The sequence below is a fragment of the Malaya genurostris genome, chromosome 2, assembly GCF_030247185.1.
Source record: "Malaya genurostris strain Urasoe2022 chromosome 2, Malgen_1.1, whole genome shotgun sequence".
Lineage (NCBI taxonomy): Eukaryota > Metazoa > Arthropoda > Insecta > Diptera > Culicidae > Malaya > Malaya genurostris.
This window is the reverse complement of record NC_080571.1, coordinates 193,270,771-193,292,485: the sequence shown is the minus strand read 5'-3', so window position 1 is coordinate 193,292,485 and position 21,715 is coordinate 193,270,771. Positions and strand designations below refer to the sequence as shown.

Here is a 21,715-nt window from a genome sequence, read left to right as displayed (position 1 = left end):
TTATCAGTATATTCTCGTTTTAATTTGTATGTTGTATGCTAGCAAATATATTCATTGTGATCGTCGTGTAGCGAGAATATGTATACGATCTATCGAATAAAACGAAATGAATTCAAATGAAATTGTCTAATTATACTAATGATTGAAGAAGCGGCGTACTGTTTTGGTATAATTTCTGCTGTATTATCAATACTTAGAGCCCTATTTTGATCGTGTCATATAAGCAAGCAGACAGTGCAGATTTTCTAGACAAGAAGTCTGAATTTTAATTATAATAGATATAGTAAAATAGTACCACTTGGTATTGATATTAACTATCTAGAAAACTTTCATACTTTTTTAATATTATGTTTACTATCACTGAAGAGCTATTTTCGATAAAAGTCAGAAACAGAAACCCAACAGTAGTTTGGAATGTGAGAACACGTTGATCAATTTGTTTGTTTCAGACAACATGAACATGCGTATAGAAATTTGTATATAATTAAATTAGTTGAAGATATCAAATCTCTCTGCTTTTATATCCTTTATTTTACCCCGGCTAGAAAATCTCTTTTAATAACAACAAGAATATTGTTTAAAAAAACTACAGGTCGTTATATGATATTTTCGATTGCATATTAAACGTTTTTTTTTTTCAAATAACCAATTTTCCACCTAAAGATGCCTTCATCATATTACTCGTACTATCCTAAATATTACTGAGGAATTCTTTAACAAAATGGTTCATTCAATTTAAACAGTAAAGCTTTGGGCGTAAACTAGCAAATCCTAACCTACAAATCGAAACACCTTGTAGTTCCGGACAATTCAACAGCAACCTATGTGGAAATAAAACCATTTACTTGACCCCAAGCTTGAGAAAATTGGATCAGCAATCTCTGAGAAAATTTGTTGAAATTGGTTTTGAAAATTTGTGGAAACTGTTTTGCTATGCCGTTTTGAGTGACGATATAAAACTTGTAACACTCTTCACCCTGTAGTAATTACTGTAGAAACAGAAAATCGAATCAAAACTAAATTCCGAAATTGTATATTCTCTATAAACAGAAACCGAAAAAGGCAGGATAATTTTTTTGGAATATCTTTGAGGATAAAAGAAACCAAATTTTTATAATCTAAAGCTATTCAAAATTCCGAACATATCGAGCATCTCCTGCGATTGGTCTAAAAAAAGTCGACTTCATAAAACGACATAAAATTAAACAATTGTCTCAAGTGTGGGAACCTCTGATACTAAGTGAATGTTTAATACTTATGTCGTTTTCGTTTTTAAATTGCACTACACCGGTGTAGCGAAAGCTGCACTGAAACCGTTCGTTTTTGCCAATTGCACTACACCAGTGCTACACTTTTTCTGCACCGATACCACTGGTGTAGCACTCATCAAAAGTTTGGTGTAGCTCTGTGCAATGGAATCGTTTATTGTAGTCAATGGTTACTGTTTATGTTTTCGTCAGTTTTGTTCGTTTATGCATGCCTCAGTGTAGCACTGCACCGGTGTAGTGCAAATTAAAAACGAAAACGCCATTAGTTACATGAAAACATACAAACATATATGCAAAAAAAACAAGGTACTTTCTTGTACTTTTTATTCAAAATGAAATATAAAATCCAATTTAGGCACACCCACACTTCTATGTACAGAACCTTATAAAATAAAAAAGATACGTGTCGACTGGTTCTGTAGTAGAAAACGTGATTAATCCACCTAGCAGTGAGATGATACTTTTTTTTATCAATCCGCGTGTGTTTTTTGCATGGATATTCTTCGGTGTTTTAGTTCTCATGACATTATTTTAATGACCGTCGTTTTAAGCGACAAATTGAGATTTTATTTATTCATTACCCTGTAATGTCGAAACTGCAAATCGTATCGAATTTCAATCTTAACGTGTGACAATCGATTGAACATTCCATGAGATGTCGAAGTAAGTTTCACATTAGAGGTTTTCGTCATTATTTATGGTACTTCCAGAGCCGGTATTCAGGAACTAGCATATCCCAAAATGATTCGAATGGCCATAAATTAATACGCAAAATAATTTATATCTTCTATATCGGTATGAATTTTAAAAACTCATCATCTGTAATTCCAGAATCAGATAAAATTCACCAATTTTGTATGGGACCTTAAGTCCTTAAATGAAGTTTTTGTTTTTGAAGTTCGATTTGGCCTTTTTGAGAAAATGATTGAGCTTTGAGAAACGATTCGATACTGGAACCGGAATTCTAAAATCGGTGTAGCCGAAATCAGTTAAATTCACCTGAGGAGTGTGTAGACATCTTTGAGAAATTGTAGTGCGAATTAAAATTTGGGGGTACATTCCGAATCCAAAAACGGGACATTTTTATACTAATCACCCTGTATCTCCTAAACCAGCAGTCGTATCTGACTACAAAGTAAGATGTTTTATAGGATTTTAAGACCTCTCATTTGAATCATAGATGGTTTTTAGATTTCATTTGAATCTTAGATCGGTTCAGCCATCTAGCCAAAATGAATTGCATTATTTTAATTTCGTTTAACATATCATCCTGTGGTTCCGCAATCAGAAGTCGGATCCAAACGTAATTCAGGAACCTTGTTTGGGAGTATACTACTTTTCATATGAATCTGAGTTTGTAGAAAACGGTTTAGCCATCTCCGAGAAAATTGATTGAAATTATTTGTCACACACGCATTTACTGATCTCGACGAACTGAGTCGTATGGTATAAGAAGTCATGTTCTTCCAGCATTTATTGCTGTAAGTAGTTTAAATCAATATAATTATGGAATTACTTCCAACTCGAAAATGCTGATATCATCTGGTTTACATATGCCATATTCGAACGATTATGTTGCCAAAAACGAACCGTGCTAAAATCGGTCCGATGCAAATTGTCATGAAAAAGGATGCTCTACATAATCTTTTTGGTACATAGAAACAATTGTATGTAACAGTATAAAAAATCGTGTTTCACGTTGCTCCTAAGCATTGCTTTGTCATACAGCGCTCAAAACTCCTACTGCTGGAATAGGGGGAAAAGTCGCTAACATAAGAATGTCGATATCTCCGTTAAAAATGAACGGATTTTAATTATCTATGGCTTGTTGGATAGCTATTACCGTGCGGAATCTAAGTCTGGAAACATATTCTGTTTTTAAAGCCAAGTGTGACAGATACTGTAAAAAACTGAAAATTTTGACATAAAACTTTGTATAACTCAAAAAGTAACAACCTATCTCAAAACCATTCAATAGCGTTCTGGGTGACGGGAAGACCTTTCATTTGCGACTAGTTTGATCAAAATCGGTCCAGCCATCTCTGAGATCTCGACCTCTTAGCTGACAACACACATACAGACACACACACGGACATTTGTTCAGTTCGTCGAGCTGAATCGATTGGTATATGACATTCGGCCCTCCGGGCCTCGGAACATTTTTCTAAAGTTTGAGCGAATTCTATACCTACTTTTTTTATATATATACAAAAAGGTAAAACGCACTTCAAAGTTTATGTGCTACGAAAGAATGGTATGGCGCGAGTAAATTCAAAGAACAGTATCTTCGACAATATTCAAAGCACGAATTTGAAACTTTAAAATGACGTTAAATGAAAAATCGATTTTTTATATAGTATCATCTTAATTCGTCTGAGACCGTCAGATCTTTTACTTGACGTGTGAATTTCATTATTTCATTTTGTTTAAAATTCGGTAAACAACTTGGAAATAAATTTCAAGAGAGCCGAGTTTCATACATGGCTGGATCCTTTTTAATCAAACTAATTACAATCCCAAAATGATTCGAATGGCCATAAATTAATACGCAAAATAATTTATATCTTCTATATCGGTATGAATTTTAAAAACTCATCATCTGTAATTCCAGAATCAGATAAAATTCACCAATTTTGTATGGGACCTTAAGTCCTTAAATGAAGTTTTTGTTTTTGAAGTTCGATTTGGCCTTTTTGAGAAAATGATTGAGCTTTGAGAAACGATTCGATACTGGAACCGGAATTCTAAAATCGGTGTAGCCGAAATCAGTTAAATTCACCTGAGGAGTGTGACATCTTTGAGAAATTGTAATTAAAATTTGGGGGTACATTCCGAATCCATATATATATCTTTTATTTGTAATTAGTTTGAATACTTAATCAAACTAATTACAAATAAAAGGTCTCCTCTCTATCCTCATATTCACATTTAGAATTATATAAAAGGTAATGCCATTATTTCAATTATTTGTCATAAACAACCATGTGAGCAAAATTTAACTTAAAACTTAGATGCCCTATCATAATACCAGTACAACTAGGTATACTTTGTTGGAATATGTCCACTTTTATCGGGGATTTGGATATAGTAGGATTTTGGATGCTGTAATTAGTAATTGCTTCTAAATACTTGAATGATTGTGTACTTCACATTTTCTCATGATATTTTACCTCGTTTCGATTTACCCCGGTTCGTTTTTGGCAATATGACCGTTTTAATATGATGTTGGTATGATGGTATGATGTTGGAAAGGTGGCGGTAGTTTCTAATTAAAAATATTTGCATAACTAGATCGACTCAAACTGAGTGTTTCAGAACATGTTGATAAAATTCCATACGAATGGGAATGTTTATATAATTTGTTTTAGCACGAGGTAACCTCAGAAATGGCTGGTATCGAAGACTGCGTTGATTGATGTCGAAATTCAATTTTCGTAACAGATCTGGACAATCATTTCGTGATAATATTGAATCAGAAACAAAGACTGCTTTTTAAACATCACGGCGAACGGATAGCAGGTCAAGATCAATTAGCTTACAACGGTCCTGGTAGCTGGGAAGGTTATGAGGGTCGTTCCAAGGAAGACGACGAAGTGCAAAGCGAACGAAGTTGCGTTGGATAGTTTTAATACACTGAATACCGTTTTGGCAGTACGGTGCCCAAACAATGGCAGCGTACCCTTGGTTGTATTACAAGTTTTCAGTTTAAATAGCTGATCTGCCAGGACGTTTACCATGATATTGAGGTATGTAATAGGAGACCGGAACAAGGCAAAGTAAAATTTGTTTTGGAATTATTAGGATTGGAGTAGTTTTGGGACATAAGGTGTCGCTAAATATGGTTTGGAAATAAATTGTTGAAACAGAAAATTAACTTTAAATTTTCCAGTCAGTAGCCGGTAAAAGTCTATTTTATATTCAAAATGACGATCAAAGACTAGACTTATATCCATAATATATCCATAATTTATCAAAACAGTAATGATACTACAAATTAGAATAAATCCAATTATGCAGAAACTGAGGTGTTGTTATGCGATTGGTGTTTTGATTTGACTTTGAATCTTGGTTGAAACGTAATACAGCGTAATAAGGCTTCGCTGTAATTCGATACTTTGATGAAACTTTTTTATTCATTTATTTAATGTGATCGATAACATATGCGTGTCCATCATACGAATATCGCAAGCAGTTTTTATTAAAACAGATTACAATATCTATAAATGATATTATCTTCATTTTACTAATACAGCAATCCTGCTTGCCTATATGATACATTTAAAAAGGCTACGGCGGAATATTGTTTTTTCTTTATCTATATATTTTTGTGAAATTACTAGAAACGCATGCAATTATGTTGATTTAGGTACATATAATTAATATTGCACGTGTAGAAATTCAATGTTTATGTTTCTAGTAAGCAATTTTATATAGTAATATTCGAAGATTGGTTTACGTATTGAACATTATAACATATATATATATATATATATATATATATATATATATATATATATATATATATATATATATATATATATATATATATATATATATATATATATATATATATATATATATTTATATATATATATATATATATATATATATATATATATATATATATATATATATGTATATATATATATATATATATATATATATATATATATATATATATATATATATATATATATATATATATATATATATATATATATATATATATATATATATATATATATATATATATATACTGTTTGAGCGAAACAACTCAAAAGTATGACATGAAAACACATGTTACTTGCTTATTGATATCTCAATACACCTGGTTTCGAACACATTGATTTTTTACCCTAAACGGCGAAAATAACATTCAAAACATTGATTGCTCATGCCAATTATGTTATGTGCTTCAGTTATTGTTTTTGCAGGAAACGTTAGTCACGCTAGACAGAACAAATACTATGCAGGATCTGATTGTGTAGATATTGATCGATACTACAACGAGAAACTATTGGCAACAAATTAAAAAAGTTACAGATAATTACGAGCGTATACAGATAGAAACAGAAGGCTTGTGTACGACAGAAACTATATTTTTAAAATGTTACTATATAAGACATGATGGAAATGTTTTGAAACAAAGCGAAATAAAAATCGAGAAATAGGACGATAAATGATATCGTTGGTATCGTTGTTTGGATGTACATATAAGTGAAGAGAATTTTTTATTATGAATGTTTTAGTGATGAACGTTGTCAAGTAAAATTACTAATTGTTCCCCAAAACATTCATTTACTTTTCAAACAATGATGCTAATATCGTATTAGTGTATAGCATCAAGAATCATGAATATATTTGGGGGTAATGCAAGTAATTTTACCCGTATGAACTGAATACTTGGTAACAGAACACAAATTCAAGAATAAATGACGTTCAAGTTTGATATACTTATGAACAGAAAATAACTCTTACTTGTGTAACACGCAATTCAGCCTGAGTTCTTCGCAACTCGGCTGATGTCTTATCTGCACGCTCCTGGGCGCGATCCAGTTCTTGTGAGGTGCTCAATGTTGACCTACCAAACGTCGTCTGCTTATTTTGTTGGCAATATGTATGGGAAACAAAATGGAATATAATTTTCAACCTGAAACCATGCAAGTGAATTATGTATACCTGTGACCGTTCCAGATCGGCACGAAGTCGTTCGTTCTCAAGTTCCAGTCTAGAGATCCTTTGCTTGGCATTCTCCCAATCAGCTCCACTACGACCGACATCGGTAGCTGCCTTATCGAGCTCTGCTTTGGATTTTCCGAGCTCGCTTTGGGAACATTCTAATTTTGATTCAAGACGATCTTTCTCATTCAGTGCTCGATGGAGTCGTGTTGTGAGTTTCTCAACTTCACTGTCTAATGTATGAAGTTTCATCTTGTATTCAGCCAGTTCCCGTTCATGCAGTTCACGTTCCTCTTTCTTCTCGGATTCTGCCCGATCACGTTGATCCCGAAGCTGCTGCATTTGCTTTTCTTTATCACCTATAGCTTCCTCCAAACTGGAAAGTGCTCCTTCAGAACTACAGTGATGAGCTTGCATTGCACTAAGTCTAGCTCTTGCCATATCCACTTGATTATCTTTCTCTTTTAACAAGTCTTCCAAGTTTTCGATCTATAGAACATAAAGTTATGATCATCAACATCTCTAATATCTTATTATTAATATGTTGAATCAATACCTTTCGTTGCAAGACGTTAATTTTTCGATCCTTAATGTCCATGTGCTCTTTCAACTCCGTTAACTCTGTTTGGGCACGATTTTTTTCCTGTACGGATTGCATTGCATTGTGAGTTTTCTTTTCGATCATTCGATTTTTTTCTTCGAGGCGATTCCTTAGTTCTTCAACCTAAAATGTTGAATCATATATAATCTCAGCATTCGTTGGTAAGAAAGGTACTTAAGTTTTGAAAATAATTTACTACAAGACTACCCAAATATGTGGCAAGTAGAGGACATGTTATTTGTGTAACAAAGCCTCCACAATTTCACATTATCATCATTTGTTTCAAATATTACCGGGTCACACCCACACTAATATTGGAGGATTCAGTTATCTGTTCTAAACAGTGATTTGATATAATGCCATGCTTACGAAAACATTACTATTCTGTTCAACGAGTTCATGATATAATAGTGGAGTATAAACATTCGTTAACAGAAATTCGTTCTAGTTTTAAAATGAATTACTCTAGTAATAAAAATTTAGTCCTATGCAATACTTATTATTAAGGCCATAAAGCTAAACTAAATGTTAAAAGCAGAGTGGTTCCAAAATTAGTTGTTAGATTGAATTAAAGAATACAGTTACTGGATAAGTCACACGGACAGTGGGTAAACATAACAATGTACAAATGAAAAGATTGATTGCACGAGGTCACAGAATGCATTGGGATAGAAAACCGGCACTACCACATACCATTTTACGTTCCATCAACTAATGAACAATATCAGTTGGAAATACGAGTCACGGACGCGAAGATGCGATTGCCGTCCGGGTGGAAGGAGAAAACATTATATAATTTTCGTTTATTGCAATAACTTGTTGGTTATAAATCATGAATTACGATAATAAGTTGTGTTGTACAAACAATGCTTAGCTGAAGTGTAGAGATTGTACGATCCGTGTGTATAGAACTCATATCGAGAAGCATATAAAAGCTTTTTTTTCGAATGTGCAGTGATATGTATGTCCCAGAAATTATATCAAATATCTAAAATATTCTAATTATGGCGTTTGGTGTTCTAGCAATATCCCAGAAAACATGTGAGATTGCTTATGTATAGTTATTTATTTTTTGATGAAAATATGTTTTCCAGAAAAACGGAAACTAAATAAATTTATATTTAGAGATTCTCAAATGTTGTGTTTTTTGCTTCAAACCAGTAGATACTGAAGACACGTTTCGTTTACATTATTTGTTATTACTTTGTTTGAAATTCAGTATTTTCGGACCAAAGAACCGTTATTGTTAATTGGTAGAACTGTCAAATTCTTATTGTTACCTGTTGTCTCCGCTTACCTATCAAAAATATTTATGATTGTAAAAACATCGTTCCCTTAATATTTGTGTTATAAATAAAAATAATACGCAATTATCGATATAGTTCAATTGGAACACGGCTGGTTTTTATTCAATTGAAAAAATATATTAAAGTTACAGGTGACGCAAATCTACATATGACACAATTCACAAGAACGTACAAGAATGATTTAAATATGTGTCGAACATAACCCACCTTTCAAGCAGATGTGAAAATTTGTTTCTGCCTTTCAAAGTAATGCAGAATGCATTAAATATGTGTTATATCAACTATAGAAATGAGTCATTTTTGGCATTCGTATATGTTGGCCTCAGAAGATGTAAATTTACACGATTTCATCTAGGTGAAAAAGAAAATAAATCGGTGTTGGGTCAGCTTAGTTCAGATTGACCTTCAATTTTTTAGAAGTTTCAATTTACTAGTACTTTTATTGTATTGTCTGTATGTCTTTTTAGGTATTACATTTCTTCTGTGAAATTTTACCTTCTGTCTTCGTGCACAGAATATACCATTGCATGACTGGTGATACGATCCTCCAACTGACACTAAAAATCCTTCCAGGTCGGGGCTCGAACATACGACAATTGACTTATAAGACCAGAGTTCTATGTCTTCAACCGCCAACCCGGTTCTGCTAATGTTCGTAATTCACTTAACTTAGCTTAGCTCAAAAAATGTTCACACGCCACAGTGTATTGAAGAAGATAGAATACTACTTTGATCAAAAAGTTCCAGGAATTTATTCAGAAAATTAAAAATACAAGATTATTCATCAAAATTGATATTGTCCTCTTCAAAGTACTCCCCATTGACTGCAACACACTTATGTCAGCACTCGATCTAATCCTCGAAACATTTTTTATAATCAGTTTTCGGTATGGCCATCAGAGCCGTCTGCGATTTTTCCACGATCTCATCTCGGGTGCTGAAACGCATTCCACGGAGCGGTTTCTTGAGTCTACCGTATAAGAAAAAGTCGCAGGGAGCCAAATCTGGTGAATTCGGTGGTTGCTGAATGGCATTCGTTTTTTTTAGCCGAATTTTCACGGATAACGATGGCATTGTGTAACGGTGCGTTAGCGTGGTGCAAGTTGCATGAATTGTTGCCCACAAATCTGGTCTTTTTCGGTGATTTGCTTCACACAAACGTCTAATAACGCCCAAATATTACTCCTTGTTGACGATATGGCATTGTGGAAGGATTTTATGATACACAACACCCTTGTAATCAATGAAAACTGTGAGCAGTGATGTCGAAGGCCTACCGTTTCTTTCATCATCATTCACAGACTCACGGCCAGTTTTGAAACATCCGTTCCACTGACAAACGAATGTTTTCTTCAGAGTATCGTTGCCGAAACGCTCTTCTACCATTTGCAATGTCGTCGCACCATTGAAAGCGTTTTTAACGCAAAATTCAATACAAACACGTTGTTGCCAATTCAATTCCATTTTGAACATTGTACAAAATCGAGGACACGCACAATCGCAGATGTACTCAATACAGCGAAACATTTACAAATGTTCAGGAATCAAACTGAAAATTTGATAGAATTTCAATGACAGATGTGGCAACGTAAACATAAAAAATCTAATCGGGTGACTAAGCGCGCTACACTGTGGTGATTCTGGGAACTTTTTGATCAAGATAGTAACTGTACAATGCGCATCCCAAAGGTCATGAAACAAGTAGCTTTTCGTAGAGAAGAAAATTTTCGAACAAAAACAAATAATAGCATGTGGCAACCATGAATGTGAGCGTTGCAGATAAGTGCAAAAGTGCACGCTTCGAAAATATCTCGGTTTCACATTTTATAAGATGCATTTAAATGGAGCGTCGCAGTTCACGCAAACTTACGTGCAAGAGCATTTAATATTGTGTGATTGGAAGATTCCATGGTATGAAATTCAATGAAATGAATAAAAACTGATAATGACAACGACGGCTTAAAACCGTGAATCATCGGATCACAAAATACGACCATTAATCGATTGAGACACAAAAGCACACATATGCTTGACAGGAAAAAGGTGAACGTAAATTCATACAGTCGCATTTACTAGACGAATCAGTAAAATTCATTATAATCTAACATTCCATTACAAATGGAATTGTCCGTCGTTTGAAAAATTAGGTTTTTATTAATTCAATTTTTGTTTGTGTGAAGCTACCCAAGTAACCAAAAGATCGGATGAAAGCGAGTAGCTAACAAAAAATCGTTATCTTAATCAGCTTTCATCGCATATAAATAAAAAGTTTACGTTCAAGAAAGCATTGTCAACATACTACTTGCGATTGTAACTAAAATAAAAGTTCAACGAAACAATTGAAACCTACAGTGACAGATTTAACACCATGTCAACCTTTGTGTGGGTGTAATACGTGTATAACAACAAAGATACGAATCAGTGATACTAACTAGTAGATATTTGCATTTAACAATACTTACATCCGCTTGCAGCATATTATAGTGCTCTTCTTTTGCACAGAGTGACTCCTTCAACACCGAAATGTGACGCTGATAGTCCTGCGAAAGAAAATATTAAACGTACAGCTACGATAGTGCTACTAAATATAATAATAAATAATTGAGACCAATTAAATGCTTGATTATGACTAGAGGTATGAACACAATCTAATTAAATTATTCGAGCAGATTAATAATCACCTGATGCTGCTCCTCCAAAGTTTTCATCTTAGCTGCCATAGCCATAATCTCTTGGTCACGACGCTGTATTTCAAGTCTGAATTCATCCAGCTTAAAGTATCAAACAGAAGTATTATGAGTAAATGAAATGAAAAACGTGCATCGGGTTTGTGATTGATTAGAAATGAAAAAAAAAACAGTTTATTGAAGCTGATTTTGAATATGATCTACTTGACCGCATACTTAATCTAATTAGATACAATATTTGAAGCGATTTACGATTGTTCTCGATTACTTAAAGCATGATACGATAATAAATTAAGCATAACTTCGTAAACAACAACTTCGATGCTGTACAATACATAGGATTGAGCATTAGTCATTTGTGTACCTGACTTTCGTTGGTTATATAATGTCACAACAAATGTGTGCATGTGTGTACGTATATTCGTTTATCTTTTACTTGCAAATTCAACGCCTTATTGAGCTTTCGATTCTTGTCATATATTGCATCAACATCCACTATTTATTTACAATCACACATTCGATGGTTTCTCATACACAGTGTACTGAATGTAACTAGAAATGAACAACTTCAGAATCGAAATTATTTCATAAATATTAGACATGCATAAAAAGTATTTTAATATAATCTACACCTTTTAACAATACTAATGAATGAAATAAGATTCAGCTTGAAATCATTTTGTTTAATATGATTCATTGTTTTCTGGTCACTTTTTGTATAATATATGTGTCTTTTTCTAAATACATTCAGTTTACCCTGCTACATCATGTTTTAACCAAAACCAACGAAAACAACAGATAAATTGAAACGTTTAATAAATACTATCAATGCTGTTATCACTAGATTTGGCTTCGTTTCTAATTGCTCTCGTTTATCATATGAAATTTTGTCTACGTTACCGTCAGAATCCGTATATCATATGTTAAATGAATAATCTATTAATTTTAAGCTAGTTAACACACAATGCAAAGTTTTAAACTTATTCTATTTGGGAACTGAACACATTTAGGTACTATGTACTAAATTAATTGGTGTTTTATTTCGTGATTGGCAATCTTATTTTGATTTGGCATCAGCAACAATAGAATAAGTTAGATATTAAATTAACGTATAATGACGCATTTTTAGTAGCTAATCAACCTTCACTTTCGAAAGACTTTGTTCAATATTGTGTGTTTTATTTGTACGAAGTATGTTTATCTAACAGGTATTTAGGAGCTATCTAGTATATAAGTGCTGTTTAGGGATTCCCTTATGTTCCATGCACATTTCATTAAGTTTCATGTTTTCATGTTCGTGCCATGTAAAAGGTTTTACAACAAATATATCACTTTTGGAAAACGGGCACTCGCTGTTTTTGTTTTACCTGTAAATTACTCTATATGGGAAGGTATACGATTCTCTATAGTATCTAAACGTTTCGTTGCAATACACTAGATAGTATATAAATATATCTAATTCTTTCACTCTATCGTTTCGTGTATATACGAATATAAACAATTTATTTTACGTAAGACCAAGGTAGGTATAAAGTTTTCTGTATTCAACGTAATGTCTGAAGGTGGATGTGAATTCTATTCTAGACATTTTTGATCGATGAAGAGTTTAAATATTTAATTATTCGCTTCAAACACTTCGTTATTGGTTATAACTGTTCGATTAGCATTAATTGACATTTGTGATTGATGTTACCGGTTGCTCAATGAACTACAAGGTTTTGTATAAAATGAGTTCTTGTAACGGACATTACATAATAATTTCAGTATGTAAATCGTCACATTCAGTATATGCATGATTTCGCTATGTATGTACAGAAATATCGACACTTTGATATTGAACATCATAGTTATTAAAGCGCGAAAGTCGATGGTTTCGTTTAGTCAATTCGATAGTCAATTCATGATTGGGGTAGATGCTTGTAAGCAGGTCGGAATGGGATGATGATTAAACAGCAATACAAATTGCAACTAATAAACTCATGCCAAATCCCATAAAATGTGCATTTATAACGTATATTGAACATGATTTATACATCCCATTAAATGTATTACATTACATTGGACTTTTTTAGGTTTCCAATTTTGAACTGTAATTTCGCTTATTGGGAAATAGTTCATCATATCACACGGGTTTTGTAGACTGTAAAGATTTCTGATATCTCGTAAAAATATATATAACTCCTAATCAGAATACTAACCTTTTGGCGAACTAGTGAAAAAGTATATGTTCAATTGAATTTTTTGTCGATTCAATTGTGACTTCGTATTTATGTGAAACAAGCGGGTGACATCACCTCACCTGAAATGACGTCGCTTGATGGCTTGATGAGTTGATTGTTTTATCGACTTCTAAGAGCATTTGTAATTTGTCCTTCACTTGTGGGGATCGATCAGGATTTATGGGGCAAGTTTGATCAATTTAAATGTTGGAAATTTTTGCTCTAATGTACGAGACGTTAGAGGAGATGTAAGTATACATTATTGTTGGATAGTGCTATGTAAATGTGTATTGATTATGTAAAACGTAGAGGAAAATTTATTCTTTCATTTGCCCACATAAATGCAATATCTAGTTTCAGTTTCACAGAAAAAATGTGCGCGGAATGAAGTTATGTAACCTGCCCCACTCTTTCCTACAGTATCGATCTATATTACTCGATTAGTACAACCTGATACATTTATCATGTATATTGACAAAAGCTCGAAGTGCTAAACGAAAAAAGTAATTAGCAATAAGTAGTAGAAGAATTAAGGTTTACAATCGTTTTTTCAACAATATTAGACAAATAATGCCCATTACTTGATATGCAATGTATCGGTATCAACTCTTTCCTACAGTATCGATCTATATTACTCGATTAGTACAACCTGATACATTTATCATGTATATTGACAAAAGCTCGAAGTGCTAAACGAAAACAGTAATTAGCAATAAGTAGTAGAAGAATTAAGGTTTACAATCGTTTTTTCAACAATATTAGACAAATAATGCCCATTACTTGATATGCAATGTATCGGTATCAACTTCGGTAGTTTCACGGAGAATGTTGTCCCGAATGTGATTCGCTTGCGGAAGTTTTTTTTCCAACACCCCTTTCACTCACAGTTTCACAGTATTAGGCCAAATTTTTCACTCACAGCTTCATAGTATTACCCGAAGGTACTGACATTTTTGGCTTTAATTTAAGATGTTTTTTAAACTGACGAATAGTTGATACGTACGACTAATTCTTCAAAAATGAGTTACAAATAAAAACGCAGTGAGTGACACTCTAGTGCTTTGTGAAAGAAAACTACTAGACAAATATCAAATTTTCGTTATTTTCGCTACTACCCACAGAATAATTCTTCGGAATCACACATCAATCCGAATAATCGTAGATCATTATCCAATTGCGAAATAAACTTATTGTGATGTCAATAGAACATATTACCTCACTGCTTGGTGTCAATGTTTTGTTCAAGATAACGTAAATTATTAGAGATTGACAGAGTCTGACTGTTACTAGTCAGTTTTTTTGTTTATTGATTATAGCAGGCCCGTGCGCAGGGTGGTTCAAAAGGGGGGAGGGGGGAGGGGGGGAGGGGGGGAGGTGTTTAATGTTTGAAATATGGAGAAGGCGCAAAAATTCGAAATAAAAGTTACGCACTTTTCCACAATATTGACACTGTAAAACAAATTCTGAGAACGGAGTATGAATTGTCAAGTTATTTACACTTTTATATAACAAGTACTCTATTATTCATGAAACTTAATGTTGACAAAATTTCCCTGGGGGGGTTTAAAACTCCCTCCCCTGGGCCCGGTTTCAAACTAATAATCATTCAACCATCAGAAAAACATTTCTGAGCCCTTTGCATGGATGAGAATAAAAAAACAGGTAGTATGGGTGGAAAACATCGAATATACTATCACTCCACTACCCGTAGTTCAAGTACTGGTTCCATATTAAATTACATGATGAAATTGTTTATTCGAAAGTACGACTTTTGCTCGCAGAACCGTGTTCGTTTTCAGGCATGTGGTTAAGGATACAAAAAAGGTTTATTCACAAACCCGCAAACTTTGTCATCTGTAGAAAATTTAATTGTTGTAACTGTATTTGTAAGTTTTCCACCCATCGGTATAATGCGGTCCATTTTAAGCATAGTTTCCTCACATGGTATAAACTACAAATTATCACACGATGATCGTATGATCCGGAATGCATATTTTAAGTATGTTATTTTACGATTGGATGAAATTATATGAACACATCTTTGAACTTCAACTTTGTACTCTAATACAACTCATTGGGTACAACTTATGGAATTCGAAAAAACAGTTATTTCAATTGTCTTGAAAAATTAGAGCTACTCAATACAAATCTGGTAGTCAATTGAGTAATTATGGGAAATTTTTAGCGACTGTAAAAAATTTATTAACCTAGATCGATCTCGAAGTAGTCAACATTGCAATAAAAACAAAAATGTTGCAGTGGGGTCGTTTTTTACTTTATGTCTTCAACGCATGGAGGTATGTATTAACTGACACAACTTAGCGTTTTCAGAGTGTTGGTTCCATTGATTTTTTAAAGTTTTAGTTTACTATTATTTGACTATTGATGTGTCGATGATATTATTCTCAAGGCCGCAGCGGAGACGACCATATTTATTGTAAAACGACCATAGTTTTGCGAAAACACCAATCTTATCTTACAATTGACGCCAATTTTAGATATTGCAAAAATGTAATAAGAAATGTTTACTACATTTCTCGGCTAACCGCTTTGTTCTTCAACTTTGACGAATATGAGGAATATGAGTTATTCAAGAAAGTTTTCGTTCAATAATCTATACAAAACTTCAGTCGAAACCAGTTGTGAATCCATTGATTGACAGAATGTTAACAACAAATGAACTTGATTTTGTTTGGGATTGGCACAAGTCAATATGTTGCATAGAAATGAAAACCGACATAATTGATTACAGAATATTTACGTAGCAATTAACATTATTTAAATGCATAAAATGTATATACGAAATAGAGCACAAGAACTCCAACAAAAAATTTCCTACGTGCGACTATTTTGTCCTGCGAGCAATACAAACAGAAAAAAATATTTTTGGTATCTCTTAAATTGAAAATATTGTAATACTAATAGTAAGAACACATGAACATATAACTTTGCCGGCCATGTTGAAGCATTGATGTTTTCATCAATACCACAGTTATTCGTGTTGCACTGTTATGCACGTGTGCCCTCATATCTACGGCAATGGGGTGATATACATTGAGCTGCGGAACAAACTCATAGAAGAATACAACAGAAGGAACGATTTCTTACGAATCAATAGACAATGTATCTACATCGAACTTAAAACTTACTTGTCTTTTCATATCGCTGGCTCTACTATAGTCTAAGTCTAGTTTCGAGAATGGCGACTGATAGTATGGATTACTTTTGTATGAAAAATTACCGTAATCATTCATGAGTGGTGGATAATCGGCAGGGAATTGACGTCTATTGTAAAAATGATAGGATGAAGATGACGATGGCAGATTGGTCAGTGATCGCGACATTATCGGATTGGACGCGTAATGCTGCGACAGAATGTTTTTCGTCTGGGACAGGATACTGTGTGGCTGGGATAGAAGATTCGACGGGTTCAAGTAGGTATTACTGTAGATCGGTCTCGACAGTAGATAGTCAGACGAGGGTCGGTAACCGCCGATATAGTTTGTCATATTGTTTGGATTATAGTGTGGCATTTGGGTATTGACATTTGGGTATGAGCAAAAATTGCCAGGCATTGTCAATATTTTTTCATGTGATGGCTGCGGTGGTGGCGGAGGTGGTGGTGGTGGTGGTGGTTGTGGGGGTTGAGACACTTGGTAAAGTGATGGATGGCTCATTAGAGAGTCAACAGAACCGATTTGTTGCTGCGCCAAGGTTGGCGTCTGCGCATAACGCATATTCAATATATTTGATGATCTAGATAATGATTTTGTAGTTTCGTTCAATAAATTCGTTAGATTGGCCGATTGCGAGTAAAGATTCGCCGCATTATCTGATAGATTACAGTAATCGACTAAAGAGCTTGATGGCAAACCGCTTATACTATATCGTCTTGCTGGTAATCGTCCGGAACGATCCAACATTGTGGTCGATGTGTAGTTAGAGTTATAATTTGGCGGTTGTCCCTGGTAAAGGTTTCGCATTAAATCTGGTGTTGTTGAGCAGGTGTCGTAATCGTACATCTGAAAATTGCGTTAAAAGGAGAAGAACATAGTTGTTGTTCACCGCGGCATTCTTGTTTCATAGTTAATTTCAATTTCAAGAAAATGGGAAAGCGATAATTATACATAATCCGGAATCAATGGAATTATCTAATTCGAATGGCGAAACAAATTTTTTCAGAACACTTACGGGTGCAGGCCCCTTCTGTATAATTGTTACTACTATCAAGGTATAGTTACTAGTGACAAGCTGCAACGGGTTATTATGAACTAACCCGTCGTACCATAGTTCATGAACAAAATTAGTCGGTCTTATGGATTATCTATTGCCAATACAGTTATTGTTTTCTATATTATTTGGAGCCGTCATTACCGATAAGTTTCGTCAAAAATGCTCGATTTTTTGACGAAAGAATTATTGATCATCAAAATATATATGAATGCATTATATCGCAGAATTTTCTTCTCAGCTTTGAATCACAAAACACAAATACGATATTTTACTAAACAAAACATATTCTCTTAGAATAACATGAAAACGACAAATATTTGTAGATATGCTAATCTATTGGTCAAAGATTCCTAATCACGAACACTAGATCAGCCTTTTTGCAAATGTTCAATTTTCGCTTTCAGGTGATAAACTCTGTTTCTGTTGAAAAAAATAAAACCGTACAAGATCTCTGCTCAATAAGGCGATTTTTGCGATTAATCAATTGCTTGCGGGAGTAACATTAATAATAATTCTTTCGCCAAAGAAACTAATTTACTAAACAAACAACCGATAAAAACTAAGACAAAACATGAAACCAGTGCTAAACAAAACGTGATGTTGTATTTAGTGCCAGAAACAGATGTGGCAGATCAGAAATGATGTTATGTTCTAAACAACTGAAAGAGTTTGTTATGCAATGTGCATATGCAATATTAAAAATAACTGAAATGTTGTCTGTATACGATTTATCACTAATATAATATTGATTGTTTTGGTATTGACCAATACAGGGTTTTGGCTACACCCTACTAGTCTCGGTTAAAATACATTGACAATCTCTTTCGAGTTGTTTCCCTAATTATTTCTAAACTTTTTAATATTCCGAGATATTGTATTCTTATAAGTTACGATACCGATATCTAACCAATTCTTGCCGATATTAAAATTTTTTTAACAAAAAGCGATTGATAAAGTATAAATGCTGCTAAAAATGGAAAAATCGACTATTTTTGTAAGCACTGATACCGTCAACACAATTGTATTACACGAATCAGATTGTATAAACAACACAAGCGTAATGCTCACCTGCTTCTGGGCTAGAGCTTGCATTTGTTGGAACATTTGGCGTTCCTCCTCTTTACCTTTGTGATGACAGTTGGCATGGATAAAGAGTAGAAAAGATGCAGCTGGTCAGTTACCAACAGACAAGCATTTTTCGCAGCCTCGCAATATCACGCCAGCAACTTTACTTACGTTTTGTGCTTTTGTGAGTTCAATTGGGACACTTGGGCGTAGAAAAAGCGTGATACGTATGATAGCACTTACCCATTCCTTTGCTTTGTAGCATCTCCAGCAGCTTTTTAATACTCTCGTCTCGGGCTTGCAGAGTTTGTTTCTGTGTTTCTATCCTTAACTCGAGTTCCTGTGTATATATGGGAACGGAAGTATGATGGAAAGGAAATAAGAGTTAATTATTACAGAATGGATTTAGCACGTGAACCGTCGCAAAACTAGTTCACCAGCTGTGAGAGGGTATGTCTTATTCGAAGTAGCAAGTAACAACGAAATTAACGTTTCCGTAGACAGTTTACTACAATATGGGCGAAAAAATACGGAATGATGATTTAGGGTTCAATTTTGAAAATGTATGGTGTAAAATTTAATATTTTTTTCGCTTTCCCATTTTTATTGAAATACCTTAGATCGATCCAAACTATTCCTAGGCGGAATTTTTCATAGAGAAAATTAATGCTAACACCTACCTTGATGGTATCACGAAGAATGGAGATTTCCCGTTGTAGATGCTCATTTTCCGCATACAACGCCTCCATTTGTTGTTGCATTTCAATGTTAGGGGCACGCATTCTGAGCCGTAGCTCTTCCTCGAGTTGTCGTACCAGCATTGCTTGTTTCTGGTAGATTGGTATAGAACATCAAAAATTTCAGAAGATGCGAAAAGCTATTCGGTAAAATATGTACCTGATTTTCACTGTTCAGTAACTTCAACTGATCGTTGATAAGACTGTATTTGGCGCTTTCTTCCTTCCGAAGAGCTCTTTCCTTTTTCAATTCTGGAGACCAAAATGTTTTAATACTGTGCATCGAACTACCTAATTTTTGATTTGTCAATTCTAGTTCCTTCTTAAGATTGCCGAGCTCTCGTTGGAGGTCATTGTTTTGTACCTGTAGATCACCGAGGTACCCCCGGTCCGGCATACCTGCAATATACAAAGATTCAATAAATAGACTTTACGGCTGCCTAACCAAAGCGTACTCATATGACTCGGACTTTGTCTTGGTGGTCGACCGTACAACTCCTCCTCCAGATAAAGACCTCGTTCAAGTGATCGATCCCGCGAACGGTCTCTTGGTTCTCGAATGGGGATAAACTCTCGATCGTGGGGATCTAATCCTCTATCCAACGATTGATAACGTGTCCCTGTGAATTGAAATGTGGATGCTAAGAAAACTTTCGATAACAACAGATCTTAATGCATCTGTTTGTGTTCTATTTCTAAAAATTACGTAACATAGAGAGGTGAAATTGAGTATTAATTGGAATATGTATGATACCATGAGAATCGTTCCAAATAAATTTTTCAGTTCCATGATTGTTTACAGCCACCCTAATTGTATTTATGTAAAAAAGCTCGTTATTGGTTCAATGATTCTGTAGAAAAATATTCCCATATAAAATCAATTAAAAAAATCAGCACGTAGAAGAAGATCATTGACTGAAATAGGAACTACATTGCATAACCTGAAACACGTACACACAGGGTGACGCTAATCTAGTCCGCTTAACTTCTCATTGGTACAGTTGTCTTGGTGATTTACCTCATCTGTGTGACATGAGATATTTGTATACTTTGGGCGGAACATTTGGTTTCCGAAAAAGAAATTTGACCTTATGTGTAATACATAGCTCAAGAAAAGATTTAGGTTTGAAGAACGGAACTTTTCAAAGGGAACCGATTAAGCCCGCTAAAATTTGATTCTTTAGCGAACATGTGAAAAATTATTCTCATAACGTGACCATAGTTCATATAATATGCACGGACACCGTTCCAGTTCGAACCAGTAACAAATAAATGAGACAAAATAGACCAAATACATATAATCGTTTATACATAATATGTTGAACACATATATTCATTCATTTACGATGTTTATATTTTATCTAGTGATTAGTTATTTTGAAATCCATTCATCCGTAGTATTTCGTATTTTTGTGTAAATATTGGCCTGGTTACAATCCCAGGACAAAGTTTTATCTAATAATGGACTGCGCGTAAATATCGATCAAATTAAAAAGGAGGAATTTCTGAAAGAAATTATTTCGTGTACTTTATCAACAGGAAGTACATACTACTGCAAAAAAATGCATTCTCGGTAGCCAGCTACTCAGAGTAATAAACTCTTCATAATATTATTGGAATATCTACTAACAAACCTTCTCTTTTCGAGATCCATGCGGGCATGCATAGGATTACACGGTTTCCAATAGCAGAATGTATCGAACTAACAACCTAGTATATCTTCACTCGGAAGTAGTCGGTGTCGGTATTGAATTCTATTTTAATTTTAACGTCAAGCGGAAACTTATCGCAAATCATTAGAGAAAGTTCATTGATTCATTTCATCTTTAACAAGATAAGATGAAGCACAATGCAAAAAATGTTAACATCACTTATGTCATGCTTTGGCTCAAAACTATTTCAATTCGTTGTTAGGTGAT

At 34.0% G+C, this 21,715-nt stretch overlaps 1 protein-coding gene across 23 annotated transcripts in view; it reads right to left on the bottom strand.

Annotated features, from left to right (window-relative positions):
* Positions 1-21,715, bottom strand: part of LOC131432971 (trichohyalin) — an 82,000-nt gene that overhangs the window by 20,683 nt on the left and 39,602 nt on the right. For 12 of the 23 annotated variants that reach the window (XM_058599636.1, XM_058599633.1, XM_058599650.1 and 9 more), the window contains 9 exons: positions 20,252-20,416; positions 19,957-20,195; positions 19,740-19,889; positions 19,303-19,399; positions 19,063-19,118; positions 11,537-11,626; positions 11,318-11,395; positions 7,504-7,671; positions 6,747-7,436 (listed from right to left, as the gene is read on the bottom strand). In XM_058599636.1, coding sequence (XP_058455619.1) covers positions 6,747-7,436; positions 7,504-7,671; positions 11,318-11,395; positions 11,537-11,626; positions 19,063-19,118; positions 19,303-19,399; positions 19,740-19,889; positions 19,957-20,195; positions 20,252-20,416 — 1,733 coding nt within the window. Of the gene's footprint in view, positions 1-6,746; positions 7,437-7,503; positions 7,672-8,241; positions 8,260-11,317; positions 11,396-11,536; positions 11,627-19,062; positions 19,119-19,302; positions 19,400-19,739; positions 19,890-19,956; positions 20,196-20,251; positions 20,417-21,715 lie in introns of all 23 variants that reach the window. The other 11 variants (XM_058599645.1, XM_058599649.1, XM_058599655.1 and 8 more) reach the window with 4 other exon arrangements.